We start from the raw sequence: 19880 nt of genomic DNA on the forward strand, positions 1-19880 counted from the left end.
GGGGGGGGCTGTCTCTGGTCCTGAAAATCTCAGCCAGCAGGGAAACCAGAGAGCCGAGACCTGTCTCCTGCAGAATCACACCCTTTCAAGACTTTTCTGGTTGCTCTTTCAACTTATGACAGCCTTGAGGAGTCAAGCTGGTGGTTTTGAATGTTTTTGGTCAACAATTTAAACATTGAAAGCAATGCTCCAACAGAGCGATGATAGAAAGAGTAAAGGGAATGGTACAGCATGAGGGCCAGGGGATGGGTGGAGGGTGAAGAAGGCACCAGGCTTCCAGTGACAGTAACAGAAGATGGCAGCCAGCGCAGGCTTGGACAATTTATGAAACCCAAACAGACAGCCTTAAGATAGAATGTGGATCTAAATGCCCAGAATCACTCCCCTTTGTAAGATTTGTAGCAAAAATTAATATGAATGGAGTAGTAGTTCTAATGAAGTGGTCACCCAAGGCCACATCAGTGCCAGCAAAATGGCAGAATTAGCATAGCATCAAAGCTGTCCTACGAGAGTTTTGGTGCCTAATGGCATCTAAAGAAAATATGAAACTCCCTCAGCCACTGAAGGACAGTATTACAGCAATTAATAAAAAATAACCATTGGCTGTCACTACCTTCCCCCTGATCTGACTTAAACAGTCTTCATTTTCTATAGAGTCCAGGTTTCTAGATCTATATTGCAGACCTCAGAGTACTGGAAGTTCCCATTCTAAGGCAATGTATCCTAAGATACTGTAAATGATAGTGATTTTTGTCCATTTGAAATATGTAAGTTGTTTTATTAAAAATTTTAAAACTTTCTTAAAAGAGCAGGAGTGGAGCACAAAGCAGAGTCAGAATGATTATGTAGTTGGGGGGCAACTGTTGGGCTCGGCTATGTTCACTCCTGGGGCTCCAGTGTGTCTTGGTCCCCCAGAGAGCTCTTTGTGAGGGGGCTTGGAGGTCCTCTACTCTTACGGCCATCTTCCCGCCCTCCATGGATTCCAGTGGCCAACTTCACAATAAATGACCAAATGGCAAGTCAGGAACTAGTCACACTTTTAGGGGAACAAAATGCCACAGAAATGTGTAGAATAGTACAAACTGGGGGCTACTTTGGCACAACAACACCCCTGCCCATAGTTAGTTGATCCAAGGTCGAGATACCTGACCCAGGTTGGGCCAATCAGATTCTCTCTCTACGAGGACAATGCCAGAGCATCAAGGGCTCAGAGCTCCTGCTACTCACACCCTGCCCCTGGGATCCTCCCTCCTTTTCACAGATATAAAATAGACAATTTTTTTTTAAAGATTTTATTTATTTGAGAGCGAGAATGAGAGACAGCATGAGAGGGAGGAGGGTCAGAGGGAGAAGCAGACTCCCCGCCGAGCAGGGAGCCCGATGCGGGACTCGATCCCGGGACTCCAGGATCATGACCTGAGCCGAAGGCAGTCGCTTAACCAACTGAGCCACCCAGGCGCCCTAAAATAGACAATTTATCCATTGCACATACGTTGCATTCAGTCTTTCGAGCATTTCTGCCCATCAAGTGCAATTTACACACTCTCACAAACCAACTTCAGTTTAGAAGAATTAAAGCTTGTGTGATTAGGATTTTTACAACATCACTGATGATCAGACAGTAGCACAGACAAAATTACTTTTTTTTTTTTAACAAAAGAAACCTTTTATTTTAGATTTACAGAAAATCTGCAGATGGTACAGAGAGTTTCCATATAGCCCTCACCCAGTTTCCCCAGTTATTAACATCTTAATGTTAAGGGCTCCATCCTCCTGACCCAGCCACTTCCCAAAGGCCCCTCCTCTGAATACCATCACATTCAGAATATGAATTTTGGGGGATGAGAACATTTAGTCCATAGTGGCATCTCTGGCCCTTAGATCAGAGTTCGCCTTATTGGAGAGTATGCTATCCTTGAACATTATTCATATTTATTGAGCATCTACTGTGTATGTGGCACAGTTCTGAGAATTAGAGAAACAGGACACAACAGATAAGTTCCCTCCTGAAGCTCTCAGGCCAGTGCGAGAGATGGACAATAGACAAGGACACAAACAGGGTGATAGGGACAGTGGGCCATGGGGGGTGGAAGTGGAGTTACTTTAGATAGGGCAGGTGGGCTTCAAGCTGAGGCCTGAAAGTTCTTTGCCAGGTGGGACTCTGAAGCAAGAGTCCAGGCAGAGAGAACATGGTGCTCAGGAGAGAGACGGAGCTGTGGGTTTGAGAACAAGGGAGTATGTGGGATGTGAAGGTCTGAGAGGAAGGCAGGGGCACATCATGTAGGGCTTTGCGGTCAGAATAAAAAGGGTGGATTTTTTCTTAAGGGTTTTTGGAAGCCATTGACAGGTTGAATGCAGGAGTGACATGATCCCATGTGTTGTGAAAACACCACCTGTCTCTCTCATGGGGAGTATGGATCAAGGAGGATGAGTGCAGAAGCAGGGGACCCCCTATGGGGCTACTGTGGCCATCCATGATGGAGGCTTGGACTAGGGATGGCCCAAGGAGATGGAAATGGTGACTGAAGAGCTTTGGAGAGGTTTTAGACATGGGGTCAGCAACTTGCTGATGGATTGGAAGTGGAGGCTGGGGGAGAAAAGAATCCAGGACAACCACTAGCTTTGGGTCTAAGCAACTGGTGGAAGATGGGTCCACTTCCTGAGATAAGGACCATGGGTGAGGGACATGTTTTCAGAAAACAATCAAGGCTTCTGTTTGACTATATGGGTGCTGAGATGCCTGGAGAATAGCCAAATGGAGATGTCCAGTGTGCAGCCAGATGCAGGGTCTTGAGGGAGAAAGTTGGGGCCCCTCACCCAGGGAGAGAGGAGAGAGAGAGAAGGGGTCTAGAAGAGAACCTCAGGGCAGGTCAGTACTGTAGAGTGGGGAGACAGGGAAGATGTGGCAACAAAGAGGCTGATGGTGGAGAGGAAGAAGGCCATCTGGCTAGAGAATCAAGCTCCGGATCCATACATAAGTCCTTTCCTAGAATGGGGGAGGCACCAACTACTTACACTAAGTGCAGAGTTAACATGGAGGATGAAGGGTCAATGCCTACTAAGCAGGGTATGATTTCCGGGAGGGGTCTTCACGTGTTTTTGCTCATACATCCCCTCTGTGCATTTTTAGATCGACATGGAAAATTTTCTTCATAAGCTTAAATGGTTACAAAACACCCAATTTCCTGTCTATCGTACCAACATTTTAAGCTGATAGTTACTTTGCTCTTCTAGCATACTCAATGGAATCTCAGCCCATAGCAATTTTACTCATTGTTCAGGTCTAAACTGAGGTATGGAGGAGAGCCTTCCCCAACCTGCAGATTGGGTAAGGTGCCTCCTCCATGCATCCCGCATCACAGCACTGACCACACTGGATAAAACCCATCTGCTGCCCGTCTGTCTCCCTCACCCCAGGCCGAGAGCTCCGTGAGGACAGGGTCTCTGTTTGCCCTGCTCCTGCTGTATCCCCAGCATACCGCACTGAATCTGACACAGAGCCAGTGTTCATTAAATATCTGTTGAAAGGTTAGCTGATGGGTAAACTCAACCGGTCTCAGCAAAGGCTGGGCCAGGGTTACCTGGGCCATTCTCCTCACTGAACCCAACAGCCAGAGTGATCTTTGTTCTGACCATGCCGCTCCCTGTGTGAAATCTTCTGTGGCTCCCTATGGCCCCCAGAATAGAGGCCAGACTCCTTAGAGCACTTGCAGGCCTTCCCATTCCAGTCTCCCCTAGCTCTGCATCCTCATTCTCACCAGCCTCCAGTATGTGAGATACTTCCCCAAACTGCACTTTCTGTTCTCTGTGTAAACGTTCCACTCCTCACTTGTTGCTTGAGTAACTCTTTGAATTCTCAGTTTAGACGGAAGCCTTCCCTGCTCCACGGCCCCTGAGCCTCTCCCGCCGCTCAGTGTGGGACCCTTGCCCACCGTCTGCCTTTCCCAGAGCCTGGAGGCTCGGGACGGCCAGGGCCACTCCCGCTCCTTCACTGCTGTCTTCCCAGCACCAGACAAGTGGCCGGCCTTGCAGCATGCGGAAGGACGCAACGGGCTTCGGGGCTGACTGTGCGCCAGGGCACGGCAGTCTTCGTGCCTCCCCAGTGTTCGGTTGGCCGGGGCCCCCAGAGCGCAGAGCAGCTGTCTCAGGAAGGCAGGCAGGTGGGCAGACATGGGAGAGGCTCACTACAGCTCCAGGGGAAGGGATGACAAAGCCAAGTGTGGGGGTTCGGAAAAGGTCTAGGACACAGAACAGTAAGAAGCAGGCGTGGGGCTCGTGAAAGCCGAGGCACTGGACAGCTCTCGCGCCACGCACAAAGATGGCGACACAGAGCCCCGCCTCCGCCAATATGGCCGTTCCGAGGAGTGGGTGGGCCTGCGGGGCGGAAGTGACGCACCGGAAGCCCGGTTCAGCTCTCGGGGGGCGGGCCACACGACGCGGAGGTTGGCGGGCTGCGAGTGGGGCGATGTGGCGGGCTGGTCGCCTACGACGTGGTCGCCTAGGACGTGGGGCGGCGCTGGGGCTGCTGCTGGCGGTCCACGCGGTGGCGGCGTTCGAGCCCATCAGCGTGGGCATCGCCATCGGGGCCGCGTCGGCGCTCACCGGCTACCTGTCCTACAGGGATCTGTACTGCCGCTTCGCCGAGTGCTGCCGCGAGGAGCAGCGGCTCAACGCGTCGGGTAGGGCGGGTCGGCCCGCGAGGGGCGCGGCGCTCACCCTGAGCTGGGGCGGGAGGGAGCACGGACGGGGCCTCGGTCCGGACTCCAGCCCTGGAAGCCGTGCCCTCTGAGACCCATGCTCCAGATCGTGGGGCTCTCTGCTCAGGCTCCTTCTTAAATGCCTCGGACTCTCTGCGAGTACAGTAAGAAGAAGCTGAAGGCAGCGTGTCCAGCCCTTTGCACCATGTCAGTCCTATTAAGTAGTTTTCTCTGTGCAACGGCTACCCAGAAAGCCCACATTTGGCCCTTGGTTTTCTTACGAGCCAGCAGGGGTGGCTGGGGAATAGCATGCAGCTCAGTCAAGAGAGGGCTAATCCTTGGATGAACGAACACGTTTAGCTTCCTTATCAGACACTGGAGTATTAAGGAGGACATCCGTCTAGTGCATATCCTTGGAAGTGGCATCGTGTGACAGTGCACCCCGAGGTCCTGCCTCTGGGCCAGCCCTGGGGTTTGGCAGATGCCCTGCTGGACCGCTTGCTAATATTGCCTCTCGCTTTGGCCAGCTGGGGAAAGTGCTGCTTTTCTGGTGCCTGTTTAATGTGTATTTTTCTCTCTGTTCTCCGGCTGGCTCCTGCAGCCCTCAAGCTGGAATTAGAGGAGAAGCTGTTTGGGCAGCATCTGGCCACAGAGGTGATTCTCAAGGCGCTGACTGGCTTCAAGAACAACAAAAATCCCAAGAAACCGCTGACTCTTTCCTTACATGGCTGGGCTGGCACGGGCAAGAATTTTGTCAGCCAAATTGTGGCTGAAAATCTTCACTCAAAAGGCCTGAAGAGTAACTTTGTCCACCTGTTTGTCTCGACTCTGCACTTCCCTCACGAGCAGCAGATAAAACTGTACCAGGCAAGAGAATGCTGTTACTGTGTCCACCAGCCACTCGGACTGGTCTGGGTGACCTGCTCACTAACTCTGGCCTCTGCTGCTTCTCTTTGCACTGCAGTAGCCCTGGTCCCCCACTGAGTTAAGGCACACTTGTCCCCGGTAACCCTTTGCTGTTTGCAGAGCTCTCCTACAGCTTTTTTCTCATTTGATGCCAAAATCATACAGTGGGGTAGCTGACCTTATTTCCACTAAAAGATGGAGCCAAGAGAGGCGAGGGGACTTGCTCCTTACAATCTCTCTGGCCTTGTGGCAAATCAGAAACTTGGGCCCAAAACTCCAAACTCCCTGTTTGAGGCATAGCCACGTTCTGCAATGAATGAGTATGTTTACTGTTTCCATCCCAGCCCTTGGTGAAGCGGAGCAGTCTTAAGTGATTTGTTCTGAAACGACTTCATTAAAATCTCCCACCTATGATGCAGCGTCTGCAGTTAACACTCAGCAGTTAGCACTGTAGGCTAGAGGATTTTTTTCCCCCTCAGTAGCTTTTATTTCCTTTGTTCTTCACATCCAAATCCTAGGCGTTGCTTGCTTTATTCAAATGAAAGCCTCGAAGAACCCAATCTTAAGACCGTTCCGCCTTTTGACATATTCTGTCTACATTTATATTAAGTTGTCTAGTAGGGTTCTCATTTCAATGGCCATTGTCCTTATAAAGATTAATAGTTCTACTGTTAGGTGGGGACCTAAATAAGAAACAGAAACTGAACTGAACAAGGAAGTGAAAGTGGCTATTTGCCACACAAACAGCTGGGAAATTGCTGGAAAGAAGGAATAAGTTTTTTTTTTCCAAATTCTTTCATGAATCTCTAGAAATACAGTAATTAGATGAGGGGGCCTCTGGAGCCGTTCATGTTTTGGGGTGGAGGGCTTGTTGCTTGGGTGTCTTTTTCTCAGGAAAGCATAGGAACAGTGCTTTCCATGAAATGCCAGTTCCCTTGTTCACTGCATTGTCCGGGCACTGGTTGGGGGCACTGTGCAAGCCTGAGTCCAGTTTCTTATTCCTCCGTATGTCTGCTAAAATTAACTTGAGATTTCAGGCCATGGTGAGCTGAAATGATGGGCTGGTTAACAGTGAACTGATCAATATTCACATATCTTGCTCCTCTTATACCTTTAAAAAGTCACATTTAGCACATCATTTGAGTTAGGGAAAAAACTTTATTTGCATTTGAGCAACTGTCAGTTTTCACTTTTTATAAAGTTATGGAAAAGCTGTTACCCAGTGAACGGAGATTAGGATGCAGTTTCCAAGAGTTCTTTGTAAAGGCCCAGAGAGCTCCGATTTATCATCTGGCAGAGCATGAGGAACTGTGCCGTGCTTCTGCTCCCCTTGGCATATCCTTTGAGCCTTTGCATCCTCTTTCTTTTATGTTTGGTCTAGGACCAGTTACAAGGATGGATTCGGGGTAACGTGAGTGCATGTGCGAGCTCTGTGTTCATATTTGACGAGATGGATAAATTGCACCCTGGGGTCATCGATGCAATCAAGCCATTTCTAGACTACTACGAGCAGGTTGATGGCGTGTCTTACCGGAAGGCCATCTTCATCTTTCTCAGGTCAGCAGGAGGTGTTTTCTCGGGGGCACACAAGCCACTCATTCTCCCAGTGCTAGAATGAGGTCCTGGCAACCGTCAGCACTCTGTTGCCCAGGGACAAAGGTGCCTGGCAAAAGTGGATTGTTGACTTTTTTTTTTTTTTTTATGTTATGTTAAGATTGTTGACTTTCTTTTACTTTGGGGTTGCTCCAATTGGCATGGCAAGGAGTGTGAGAGCTGAAGAAAATGAATTAGATATTGCTGATACCAGGCAATTTTGTTTACCTGCCCATGCCTCCGAAGGTTGTCAAAAGTCAGCATTGTGTGGCAAGTTTTGTAAAAGCAGATTTCAAGCTCCGTGAGGGCAGACGCTTATTTTGTCCTTGTCCAGGAGCACTTAGTAAATATTCCCCAGTTAAGAAGAAACCTCAGAGCAGGTATGATCCTCGATTAGACACAGAATCTAACTGTAATTTTTACTCTGCTTCTTTGGCAAATTCAGCAATGCTGGTGGGGACCTCATAACTAAGATTGCCCTTGACTTTTGGCGGGCGGGAAGAAAGAGGGAAGACATTCAGCTGAAGGATCTCGAACCCGTGCTTTCTGTCGGAGTCTTCAACAATAAACACAGTGAGTCTCCCAGGCTGAGGAGCCCCCTAACCCTGCTAGCGGAGTCCCCTCCTTTAAACCTTCCATAAAGCCACTGAATCTGTGGGCCTCTGTGGCTTCGCTGAAATAGGTACTTAGTCTTCAGGCATTCCATAACAGAAGCCAGTTAGCAGGGGTAACCGACCAGTCCTTTTATCAGGCTTGTTGCACGCTTGGTAAAAAGAGAATCTCAAGGGGTAGAGACATGAAGGATATACTGTGGGTTGGGATCAGAATGGGCCCTGTAAGTGCAGTGAGCTTGGCCAGGTGACAGGGACAGTGATGGGAAGACCCAGCTGTGTCTTGCTTTGCAGGTGGCCTGTGGCACAGCGGACTGATAGACAGAAACCTCATCGATTACTTTATCCCCTTCCTCCCCCTGGAATACAGACACGTGAAGATGTGTGTGCGGGCAGAGATGAGGGCCCGCGGCTCTGCCATCAATGAGGACGTTGTCACCAGAGTGGCAGATGAAATGACTTTTTTCCCCAAAAGCGAGAAAATCTACTCAGACAAGGGCTGCAAGACTGTGCAGTCACGGTTGGATTTTCACTGACCTCTTACTCAAGTGGGGTAAGAGACTGCTGGGAGCTCAGCAAGCGAGGGTCTTGCCTTCCGGAAGCACTTTGAAGCCCTCTTTGGGGTTTGCACTTTGCACCTGTGGACTTTCGGGACGTAGAAGTTTCTAAGAGTTGAGTTTTGAACAGACACCCATCTGTTGAGTGCAGTTGTCATTTTGGACCTGATAGCAATCCATCTGTTAACTGCGGTGGAAAATGAACTTTTAACCACCCTCCCCTTGCTGACCTTGACAGAAGTGCCTTGCAGACAGCTGTGTGAGCGAGACCCACAGCACCCACACCTCAGAAGCTGCTGCTCTAACTCAGGGAGTTCAAGGGCCCTGCTGCAACCTGGGGAGCATTTGGTTTGCACCTGCTGAAACCCTATTTCTTTGCACAGAGAGTGTTCACTGGCTTCAAGAATTTTCAGTTGAAATCAGTGGCACCTTCAGGCACAGACAGCGTCCGGTGGAGATGTGGCCTGCACACGGAACATTCTCGACCAGGTGATCTCTCTGCCTGTGGTGTGGGGTCTCCATCCGAGGCCACTGCAGCAGACCAGGACCGACGGCCTCGCAGTTTGTCCGTTGCTTTGGCTGGTCGTGGAATTCCTTTGCCGTCTCTCAGTTGGTATTGATCTCAGCCTGCCTTGTACCACTTCTGCTCCTGAACTTCAGTCGCTGCTAGATTTGCCCCTAATCACACATCATCATGAGAGTCAAATCAGAATGAGGCTGTTGGTTTTGAATTTGAGCTCTTGGTTACCATGGTGAAATGTGTTACAATTTATGCATGGATCAGTCTCTCACTTTATTCCAGAGAATCATTTGAAAGCCATAGGACATGCTCAAGTCTCCATGGATGCCACATGCCAGAGTGGTCAGCTGGCAGAGTCGGCTTTGCCAAAGAAGTGTAAGTACTGGACACAGAAATGCTAGAATTTTCAAGGATATGTATGTTTTTTATGATGTTTTTACTTGTGAATCTTAGATAATAGAAAAATACAGGACATGGCTTATTTTAAAACCTGGGAAGGACACCAAAAAATGGAATAATTGCCCATCCCTTTATCAGAAATCTTAACAAAAACAGTATGCATTTTTATTGTTCAGTCCGTGGCAATAGCTGGTCACAGCTGTAGGTCAAACAAGGTCAGTGTGAAGCGGCTGGTCCCGGGTGTCCTCTGATGACGAGCACCCTCTATGACAGCGCTAGGCTGGACCGCCCTGGTCACCGGGAAGTAAGACAGATTCCAGCCCGTCTGAATTGGTGTGTGTCACAGCTGCGATGCGACCACAGACACTTTAGAAGAACATCGTGCAGTGTGTTCATATGGAAGATGTAGAAGGAACATCCTTACGACATAGGAGTGCCTTACAGAGGGTCACCTTTAGTCTTTTAAAAATGCCAAGTTAAGGGGCGCCTGGGTGGCTCAGTGGGTTAAGCGTCTGCCTTCGGCTCAGGTCATGATCCCAGGGTCCTGGGATCGAGTCCCGCATTGCACTCCGCCTGCTTCTCCTTCTCCCTCTCCCTGCTGCTTCCCCTACTTGTGCTCTCTCTCTCTCGATTTTTGATTTAAAAAAAAAATGCCAAGTTAAGGCTTAAAATTTTTGGTTTTGTGTTCTTGCATTGGAGCCGAGTTAACAATTCTTTCATAACCCCGTGTCTGGTCAGGGAGAGACAAGATTTGCCCTGTTCACAGTGACGCAATTCACTCACCACGTGTGGGCCACCTTTGGACTTGTAACGTGAAGAGGCCACGGCTGACCACAGCCCAGCCTCCCTCGCCCCATGTAAGAGGTAGACAAGAACTTGAATTGACCTACTGAATATGAAATAAAGCCTACATTTTATCATGTGACGTGTCACTTGCAAACCTTTTTTTTTTTTTTTTCCTAGTTTATTTGGTAACTCTGGAAAGTTTGAGCTTGGGATAAAGGCTGTTCAACAGCTCGGGTGTCAGGTTTACTACACCCCAGACGTACTGGTGGGTCATCTGTGTCAGACAGTCGGTATTGACCTTCAGGGCTGCCCCCGCCCCACATGCACAGTTACACTGGATCAGGTGATGGGTTATACACCACAGTTCCACAGATGAAAATGCAGGAAGAGCTGGACTTCTTTCTAGCAAGTGTTTTCTCCTAAAATTAACATAGGAAGGAAATTAAGGCAGTGGGAAAACAGGACTTCCTGCTGACATTCTGCACCCGAGCAAGGCCGGGCTCAGCCCGAAACCAGAACTGGTACAGTGAAGTCCTCACTCGAGCGCACTCCACCTGGCCTCTCCTCTGTTGGCGAATCGTTAACACCAACCCTCTTTCCAGGACTGAGGACAAGCCAGCTACTTTATAGAAAGTTCAAACCCTCTTTGCCAGCGTCCCACCCACTCCCCCCATTAATTGAAGGTGCTCAAGTCCCGAGACAGGACTTTCCAGGTCTGTTCCCAGCCTTGTGCAATTTCCGGTCTGCCCCGTACTGCCTCATCTACCAAGACTGAACTTGCCAACTGAGGTCAGGGATTCCTGGGTTCCCTAAGTAGGGGCGCCCAGGTGATGGGGCTGCCATCTGAAAGTGAGTAGCTCGATCTGTGACTCCTGGGGATAGGACGACAGGCCGACTTCTGCTCCACACCAAAAACCTTCCAACACTTGGGGTGCCTGGGTGGCTCAGTTGGTGAAGCGTCTGCCTTCGGCTCAGGTCATGATCTCGGGGTCCTGGGCTCGAGCCCCGCATCAGCCTCCCCGCTCAGTGCGGAGTTTGCTTCTCCCTCTCCCTCTGACCCTCACCCCTGCTCATGCTCTCGCTCGCTCGCTCTCAAATGAATAAATAAATCTTAAAAAAAAAAACTCCCAACACTTGCAGCCATCCTTAGAAGGCCTGGACGCCCTTGAAGAGGCTCTCTGCAGGCCAGGTACAAGGCAGAGGGGTCCTGTGGCAGCCGGGTGCCAGCTGGTCCTCTGGGCCTGCAAAAAAATGGGCGCCTGTGCGCACTTAGGTACCACGCCCCACAGGAGCCCCACCCGCCTGCAGGCACACATGGGTGTTGCACATGCCAAGGTACGTCTAGTCTCCTATGGTGCTCTGTACTCCTGCCTGGCATCTCAGCTGGGGTTGTCTCTCGATTTGAACTCCATGGCTGGGTGTCAGGAGCGCCATGAAGCCCAGTGCAGCTGAGCGAAGAGCAAGAGCTCTCAGGATCCTCAGAGTGCCTGCGTTAGACGTCACTCCAGCCTGCACTGCACCTCTTAGGTCTTAATTCATAGCTAAAGCACCTAAGACCTACGGTGGAGGGTTTTTTTTTCCCCTCCTTTAAAGATGTATTCACAAATTACATGCGATTTTATTGCAAAATGGTAGCTCTTCTGTAGTTATAAGTAAAAACACTTCTCAGCATCCTCAGGGTGGATTGGTGGTGGGGGGAGCAGCTAAGAGGTTTTGGGAGTTCTCATTAAACAACAAGAACTAGCAACGAGGGGCGCCTGGGTGGCTCAGTCGTTGAGCGTCTGCCTGCAGCTCAGGTCATGATCCCAGGGTCCTGGGATCGAGCCCCGCATCGGGCTCCCTGCTCCGCGGGAAGCCTGCTTCTCCTTCTCCCACTCCCCCTGCTTGTGTTCCCTCTCTCGCTGTGTCTCTCTCTGTCAAATAAATAAATAAAATTAAAAAAAAAAAAACTAGCAACGAGTACAGTTTTTAAAAATATGGCAAAATAACACATGGCTCATTCAGGGATGGAAAACAGAGAAGGGTCTTCCTTTGCAAAGCTGAAGGACTGGCAAGTGAGACACTGGAAATACTTTTATCCAAGGAAACTGTTTCTAACAAATGTTCACAATGTTGCTAAGATCATTCCCACAGTTCACAATGTTACTGAGATCAAAACCTTTGGAAAGGGGATTTAAGGCTTATCTGTGACTTGCCTGAGTGTGTCCCCTCTTATGCACTCATCCTTCTATCTAAACACTTCATTGCCCCTTGCGATGGTCAGCCTGGGACAGGTCTGATCACTGCTCCAGGCTTGGTCCCCAGTTATGCCATCCTAGGGACTACGTGCCGAGAACCCAGGCTTGGGCTTTTTTGCAGTAAAGATATCACGGTATGCAATATGGTGACAGGAACTTAAAAAAAAAACCACACAAAGCCAGAAATGTAGTCTGAAAAGTTTCTCATAATGTTAAAAACCATTTTAAATAAAGTCACCACATTTTCAGTAAAACTTAGACGTCCTTCCTTGAAACAGAAACACTTGAAATTAAAACATGATTTTTAAAAAATCATGAGCCTTAGGCTGAGCAGACTGGGAGCTAGCTGCTTCCTCCTCTGAAGGCTCTGGGGGCTGTTCCGAAGTCCACGATCTGTAGGGTCTGATGCCTGCAGGCTCCGCTGGATGCAACCTGCCCAGGAAAATTCCCGTCCTGTTCCACAGGAAGCGTTCCCTTTAGTCCTCTTCTAGAGTACGGAGCCTGGGGAGGTCCGGGAAGAGAGCTGGGTGTTGAGTTCCTTCTCCAAGTCAAAGCAGTGACTCCGGGGCCGTCAGTCATCGTAGTAGTAATCTAACTTGGTGAACACAGTTTTGCAGCCTTTGTCAGAGAAAACTCTCTCCTCTTTGGGGAAAAATGTCATCTCGTCAGCCACTTTGGTTACAATGTCCTCGTCAATTTCAAAGCCTCGGGCCTGCATTTCGACTCTGATGCACATTTTTAGGTGTTTATATTCCAGGGGGAGGAAGGGAACAAAATAATCAATGAGATTTCGGTCAATTAAGCTGCTATGCCAGAAGCCACCTGGGAAAAAGAAAAAGGTGTTGTTCATCCATCGTCCACCTGCCCCCTCATCCATCCAACACACATCCACAGGGCGTCCACTGGGGGCCAGACTCGGAGGTGGAGCCCGCAATCCAGTGAGGTGTAACCCGGGCGCTCGGTGCCTCCATGAAAGCCAAGCACAGGAGACGTGGCACCTTCCTTAGGCCTCTGGCTCAGGGGAGGCCTCTCGGACCTACAGATCCGAAGCGGGAGAGAGGCGCACTAGCCCAGGGTGCCAGGAGCTCGCAGAGAGGCGGAGTGGGGTGCGGGGGGAACCAGCTTTCCAGGCTGGCACAAGGAGGGAGGAGGCCCCAGGGGAGGATGAGCTGCTCCCTTACTTGGGGAACTTGGGACTCACCGGACAGTGACAGGGCAGCTGCCTGCACGTCCAAACCACGCAGCGCGCACCGAGGGACCAGGAACTGGAACCGTCAAGAGCGATACTGTGTGATGGCGGTGCTCTGGTGTGGCCACAGGACACAGCCTTTGCTGTGTGTTTTCACCCGGGACGAGTGCAGGCTTGGCACCCACCCCGTGACCCAGTCACGTCCCCTCCTGGTTTTCCAGGAGGACCCAGCACACGCTCCCTCCCGACGACAGCGCGCCCGCCGGATCGCACCCAACGCCTGCAGAGGTGAACGGCTTCCCTTCCGTTTTGCCGCTTCCTTCTGGGGCCTCAAGCCTGGTCTCACTCTGACACCAATTCCCATGTGTGTGGGGTTTTGTTTTGTTTCTTTTTTTTCACACCACCAAGCAATTCTCCAACACCAGCTGGGTGCGCTACAGTTCCGCTCAGTTAAAGGACACCATTCAGGTACAGCCCGATGGGAGAGACGCAGGGGGCAGGGAATGCAGAAAGGACGTGCAGCTTCCATGCCCCCTCCCAGAGGACCACTCTCCCCAAATCTCCACATGTTCAACCCGGAAGCTCTCTGAACTCCATCCTTCTGGGTTTTTATGGAAGCTTCGTTCCATAGGCATGCCTGATCAAATCATTGGCTATTGGCGACTCATCCGACCTCCACCCCTGTCCTCTCCCCAGCGATCAGGGAATAGGACTGAAAGTTCCAACCCTCCAGTCACATGGTTGGTTCCCCTGGAAACCAGACTATGCCCTTCAGATGCTTCCCCAAAGGACCCTTATTAACACAAACTCAGGTGTGGTTAACAGCTTTGTTATGAATATCAAGACACTTTTATGGCTCTTGTTACTTAGGAAATTCTGAGCGTTTTATATCTGTGCCAGAAACGGGGACAAAGAGCAAATACATCTTATTATAAATCATAATTTTCCTTTCCCAGCAGTGCTTTGCACAAAGCTGGTGCTCCATAAAGATCTCACTGCCTGGATGGGGTGGAGTCGGCCGTGGGAAAGAACAAAACTAATGGCCAAGCAGTAACAAAGGGGGGACAGCTCGTTTCCTGAAGGCCTGCTCTGCGTCGCGCAAGCCCTGGGCCCTGGGGAGAGAGCCCGGAGCCGGGCAGACATAGACGCTGCCCTCGGGTTCACAACCTGACAAGCCAGTATACAGACGATTTCAGATCGTGCCGGGGCTGTGAGCACTGAGATGGGATGAGTGGGCAAGGAGGACAGGCTACTTGGCCAGAGTGGGCAGCCACGGCCTGGAGGTGACCTCTGGGCAGAGAGGGCACGACAAGAACCCGACCACAGGAAGAGTGTTCTGGCGAAAAAATTATATCAGATGGGGTCTCTTGAAAAACCATCTACGGACCACTCCCCATTTGTACCCTCAGCCTGAGTGTCCCGCCGGAACCCCACTGGAACGGCCAGCCATCTGCCCCACATCTCTACAGGTGTGCCGCGCTCACTGTCCACGCCTGTCTCCATCTCTCACCCGGCCCCACAAACTTGCAACTCTGCAGTCTGTCCCCCAAAATGGCAATGCCACCCTTCCACGGCTCAAGCCGGATCCTTGAGTCAGTGTTCTCTCATTCCCACACCAATCCCTTAGGAAATCTTATTCTACCTTCTGTAGGTTTCTCCCTTCAAAACGCATCCTCATCCCACCATGTTGCCCGAGCCCACCACTAGCATGAGGGGCTGGGCCACCAGCATCTGTCCCCTGGGCTGCTGCATAGCTTCTGCCTGGTGTCCCTGCCCCTGCCGCCTTCAGTCCATTCTCCCCCCAGCAGCCAGCGTGGTCCTGTTAAAACCAAGGCTGGTCATGTCACTGTTTGCTCAAAACACTCCAGGGGCTCCCTCCTCCACTGGGAGTCAAACCCAAAGCCTCCCTATGGCCCTCCAGGCCTTCCATGACCAGCACGCCCAGTGCAAGTCTTGCCTCTTAGCCAACCCCTTTCTCCTTTGTTCCTCAGTGCCACAGTGACCCTGGGCACACCCCCACCTCAGTGCTCCTGCATGTGCTGTTCCCTCTGATTGAATGCTGTTCCCTGTGGTAGCCACCTGGCTCACCCCCTCAGTCCTCGGATCAGCTCAAATGTTACCCTCAGTGAGCCATCCCTGATCACTCTATTTAAAACTGCAGCCCATCCTCATTCCAGCACCCCCAAAGCCTCGTTATTGACTGACTTTTTACCTATTGGAGAGGAAAATATATCTCTACTTCTATGTAGATGCAGATATCCATCATCTGACCCATTTCCTTCCTTATTTATTATTATTAGAATGTAAACCCCATGAGGATAAGGATTTGCTTTTGTTCACTGCTATGTCCCCAGTTTTTGGACCGGTGCCTGCCACCTAGTAGGTGCTCAGGAAACACTTGTGGAATGAATGAATGAGTTCAGCCATCTTCCTGAGGCTGCAGTCAGTAAATGGATGAGCCAGGTCCACGTGATTCTGAAGCTTATACTCTGGAACCCTTTATAAGCCCCCAGAACGTGGGTTCTAGGCAACCGGCCTCACCCTGATGAAGCATTTAGGCTAAGGTTTCTAGTGCATGTGTTCATACTGTTTGCGTGCCAAGGAACCATCTAACAGATTCCAAAATATCCTGGCTTTCATCAGTAATATTCTGGCTACACAAACGGATATACAACACCCGATACTGTTCACGTATCTCTGCAGTAGAACGAATTCCTTGTTTCAAAGGAAAACTTTCGTTTTCTAAGCTCAAGAAGGAACCTGAACAGAGCAGACTTAAATGGTAACAGTCAGCCTGTGTAGCTCCCAGGTTACCCGGTGAGTCATTCTGCATCATGGGGAGTTCCCACCGCCAAGGGTTCAAGGTCAAAGGTGTGTGAGTTCACTGGAAAAACCATGAGCTGGGCAGTGAAAAGCTCATGCTCTGGGACCAGAGACACCAAACAGACTGGGGAGCCTTGGGCAAGCGGCTCCCTTTGAGCCCCCGTTTCCGTGGGGACGATGACAGTTTCTACCCCATGAGGTTATTGTGGAGATCAAAGGAAATCTGCAGGTAGAGTGTTCTACAAGGCGCCCAGTGCAGAACAAGGGCCCGCCCACTGCTTGGCTGTTAATCTCGGGCACAGAATCTCTTCAAAGTTCCAGGGCAAAACACAGAGAGAAAAGGACCCGACAGGTCCTTTCTTTTGGAGGCACCTATAGCAGCCTTCCTTGCTCAATTGCTTGCTTTTCTTCCACAAAGGAAAAGGATTTAGCTAAAGAAAACAGGGAACTAATCTTTAAGACCTTGATGATCAAGACTGTCCCTCTTTCTTTAAAACAGCATTTTCCAAACTTTAGGGTGTATGAAAGTCACCTGAAGTTTAACACAGATTCTTCCAAGAAATTCTGCCTCAGTAGGTCTGGGGAAGGGACCAAGAAGTGGCATTTCTAGCCAGCTCCCAGGCCATGGCGATGCCGAAGATCTATAACTTAGGGACGCAGGATCACGAACGCGAGGGATTAGTAACGGCGGGCACTTACTGTTCTTGTTATTGAAGGCCGACACAGACAAGGCTGGCTCCATGTCTTTGAGCTTGATCTCCTCCCTCTGCTTCCCACTTCTCCAGAAATCTAAAGCCACGTCTGTGATCCTTTCTGCTCCAGCATTGCTGCAACAGAATTCTGCCGAGTGAGGACCGGGTTTCGTCCCGAAGCCCACGGACTTGGGCTCAGGGTTCTTCAAGCAGGTCCCCGCCCTGACCTCACCTGAGAAATATGAAGATGGCTTTCTGGTAGGAGACCCCATCCACGTGGTCATAATAGTCTAGGAAAGGCTTGATGGCATCTATGAGGCCGGCATGCATCTTGTCCATCTCATCGAATATGAAGATGGACCTCCCACAGGCGCTCACGTTGCCGCGGATCCACAACTGTAACTGGTCCTGAATGACAAGGGGGAAAAGCCAAAGTTCTCAGCGAGTGCAACAGAAACAAATGGCAGAGAAGCATCAGCACTACAAATGCTTCCACAATGGTCGCATTCACAGAGTGCTTACTGTATGCTCGGCACCATGCTAAGAACTTTACACACACAAGCTCTTTGGTTCCTCACCACAGCTCCGTGCAGTGCGGGTTATCATACCCATTTTACAGATTGGGAGACTGAGGCATAGACTGCATCATCTCGCCCAAGATCACAATATTAGTATGTGGCAGAGCTGGGATCTGAATCCTGCCCTGCCTGGTTCCAAAGCCCCACACTGACTGTAATTCCTGTGCTGTGCGGGTATCATAGCAATGCTGTGTCACTCAGTTGCTGGTCCTTTGTCATTTAAATGGCGATGTTAATATGTATCCCGTGTCCACCGGCCTTCTTCAGTCCCATGATTACACAGCTGGCAGGTGGAAGAGTTAGGACTCACAACCAGGTGCGTCTGCTGCCGAAGTCTAAGCTATTCATCAGTGAGTTAAACTGTAAAAGCAGTTTACAACACTTCGGCTAAACCACCTCAGGCCTTTCTAGAAATGTTTCCTCTTTTACAAAATGAGTTAGAGGTGATGATCTTTAGGTTGGATGTGATGACATCCACGTCTAACCCCACTTACTGAAAAGAGTATCATACAGAGCCTGTTTTCAGCAACCACCACGAAGCTGGGATGGTGTAACTGCTCCCTACAACCTCAAACCCTCCCTAACGTCCATACCTTTCAGAGGGGGAGCCCACACGTGTAGACGTCTTCAGGGCTCACTCACTCCAACACAGAATTCCCAAATCCCACCCCACGACAAAGAAACCGGGAACCCGGCATCATCCAGGAAGGATTCCAAAATTCTGCTCTTGCCTTATACAGGGTGATGTTGGAGGCATGTGGAAAGTGCAGCGTGGCCACAAACAGGTGGACATAGTCACTGTTCAGACCACCCTCGTAAATATTCTCCGCGATGATCTTGCTGACAAAATTTTTGCCCGTGCCCGTCCACCCGTGCAGAGAGAGGGTGAGAGGTTTCTTGGGCTTCGGGTTGCTTATGAAGCCGGACACAGCGTTTAAGATGACTTTCTTTGCAAGATGCTGTCCAAAGAGCTTGCTGTCCAGATCCTTCTGCAGCGCTGGTAAAAACAAAGCTAGTCAGGGAGGGGGTGTCTGTGTGTCTGGCGAAATCTGGCTAAGTGTGCAGGCGCGTGTGAAAGCCAGCAGAGCCGGCTAAGCTCTTCGAGCACCGCGTGAAACGCTGAGGTGCGTCGTCAGCACTTGGCCCGCAGGTGGCGGTGGGCCTGGAGGCCTCCCCCGGCCAGCCCTGCCCCTCCTCCGCGCCCCGCAGGGCAGGGCTGCGGTTCGGCCGCCGCCCACGGCGCGAGCAGACTGCCCACCATCCCTCCTGCCTCCGGCTGGAAAGAACCGAAACTCTCGGCGGAGGAAGTGGCCCGGCTCGCAGCCCGCCTGCTCGGGTCTCCGACCAAACCGGTCCGTCCGTGGTCGTGGCCGGGAGCCAGGCGCCACCCCAGCCGGGCCGCTCCGGCTGCGACCCCGGCCCCGGCTGCGGCCAGCGGCCCCAGGCCCCCGGCCCCGCCGGTGGCCCGACGCCCGCCTCGGACGCTCGCCCCGCCCGTCCTACCTTCCCGGCTGAGGCTCCGCTTCTGGCCGCAGCACTCCGTGAAGAGGCAGTAGAGGCGCGGGTAGATGTAGCCGGTGAGGACGCCGGCCAGGGCCAGTCCCAGGCTGATGGGCTCCACCGCCCGCACCGCCAACGGCGCCAGCAGCAGCAGGCCCAGCGCGGCCCGGCCCAGCTTCATACCCGGACCCGGGCCGCCCCGCGCGTTCTCGCGCTACCCCAGACCCGCGCTACTGCCAGACCGCGCTTCCGGCTCCGCCCCGACGCGGCCGCCATCTTTGTGCGGGGCGGGTCTCCTCGCGCCGCCGCCGCCATCTTTGTGTGGGGCAGAGCCCTTGCCTGCTTCTGGGAGGTGAGCGCAGGGGGCCGCTGGGGGCGTTTTTAAAAAATAAGACTATTTTCGGGGAACAATTTTAGATATATGGAAAAATGGAGAAGACAGTACAAAGAGGTCCTATATACCCTCCTACGTAATTTCCCGTATTATTAACATATTAGTATTTTACACTTGTTAAAATTAATGAACCTATATTGATACAACTAAAGTTTGTACATTTTCCCTTAGTTTTTACCTGATGTCCTATATCTGATCTAGGATCCCGTCCAAGATACCGCATTACATTTCCTTCTCATGTCTCCTTAGGCTCCTCCTTGGATAAGACTGTTTCTCACGCTCTCCTTGGTTTTGATGACCTTGACAGTTTTGGGGGAGTGCTGGTCAAATCTTTTGTAAGATACCCCACTATCGGGATGTGATGTTTTCTCATGATTAGGCTGGGGATATGAGCGTTG

The 19880-nt window shown here is 51.0% G+C and overlaps 2 protein-coding genes and 1 pseudogene across 5 annotated transcripts; 2 read left to right on the plus strand and 1 right to left on the minus strand.

Moving 5' to 3' along the window:
• The first annotated feature begins 200 nt into the window (after positions 1 to 200).
• Positions 201 to 586, plus strand: LOC145716945 (ubiquitin-conjugating enzyme E2 variant 1 pseudogene; annotated as a pseudogene).
• Positions 587 to 4427: 3841 nt separating this feature from the next.
• TOR1B (torsin family 1 member B) lies at positions 4428 to 10203 on the plus strand. Its single transcript, XM_006750817.3, has 5 exons — positions 4428 to 4679; positions 5299 to 5564; positions 6985 to 7160; positions 7642 to 7769; positions 8102 to 10203. Exons 1-5 carry the CDS (start codon positions 4466 to 4468, stop codon positions 8341 to 8343), a joined length of 1026 nt encoding a protein of 341 aa, XP_006750880.1. The 5' UTR covers positions 4428 to 4465; the 3' UTR covers positions 8344 to 10203.
• Positions 10204 to 12492: 2289 nt separating this feature from the next.
• Positions 12493 to 19335, minus strand: TOR1A (torsin family 1 member A). 4 transcript variants are annotated; one of them, XM_081803746.1, is made up of 5 exons: positions 19092 to 19333; positions 18320 to 18585; positions 17243 to 17418; positions 17018 to 17145; positions 12493 to 13031 (listed from the first exon to the last, which is right to left on the minus strand). In XM_081803746.1, the coding sequence occupies exons 1-5, from the start codon at positions 19267 to 19269 to the stop codon at positions 12985 to 12987; spliced, it is 795 nt and encodes a 264-aa protein (XP_081659872.1). In that variant the 5' UTR covers positions 19270 to 19333; the 3' UTR covers positions 12493 to 12984. The 4 variants fall into 4 exon arrangements, with proteins under 4 accessions (XP_081659872.1, XP_081659871.1, XP_081659874.1 ...); XM_081803745.1 differs by having other exon boundaries at positions 12493 to 13128; positions 19092 to 19330; XM_081803748.1 differs by having other exon boundaries at positions 12892 to 13031; positions 17018 to 17158; positions 19092 to 19335.
• Positions 19336 to 19880: the final 545 nt, after the last annotated feature.

Source organism: Leptonychotes weddellii, chromosome 14 (assembly GCF_054177405.1).
Source record: "Leptonychotes weddellii isolate Sample4059 chromosome 14, ASM5417740v2, whole genome shotgun sequence".
Lineage (NCBI taxonomy): Eukaryota > Metazoa > Chordata > Mammalia > Carnivora > Phocidae > Leptonychotes > Leptonychotes weddellii.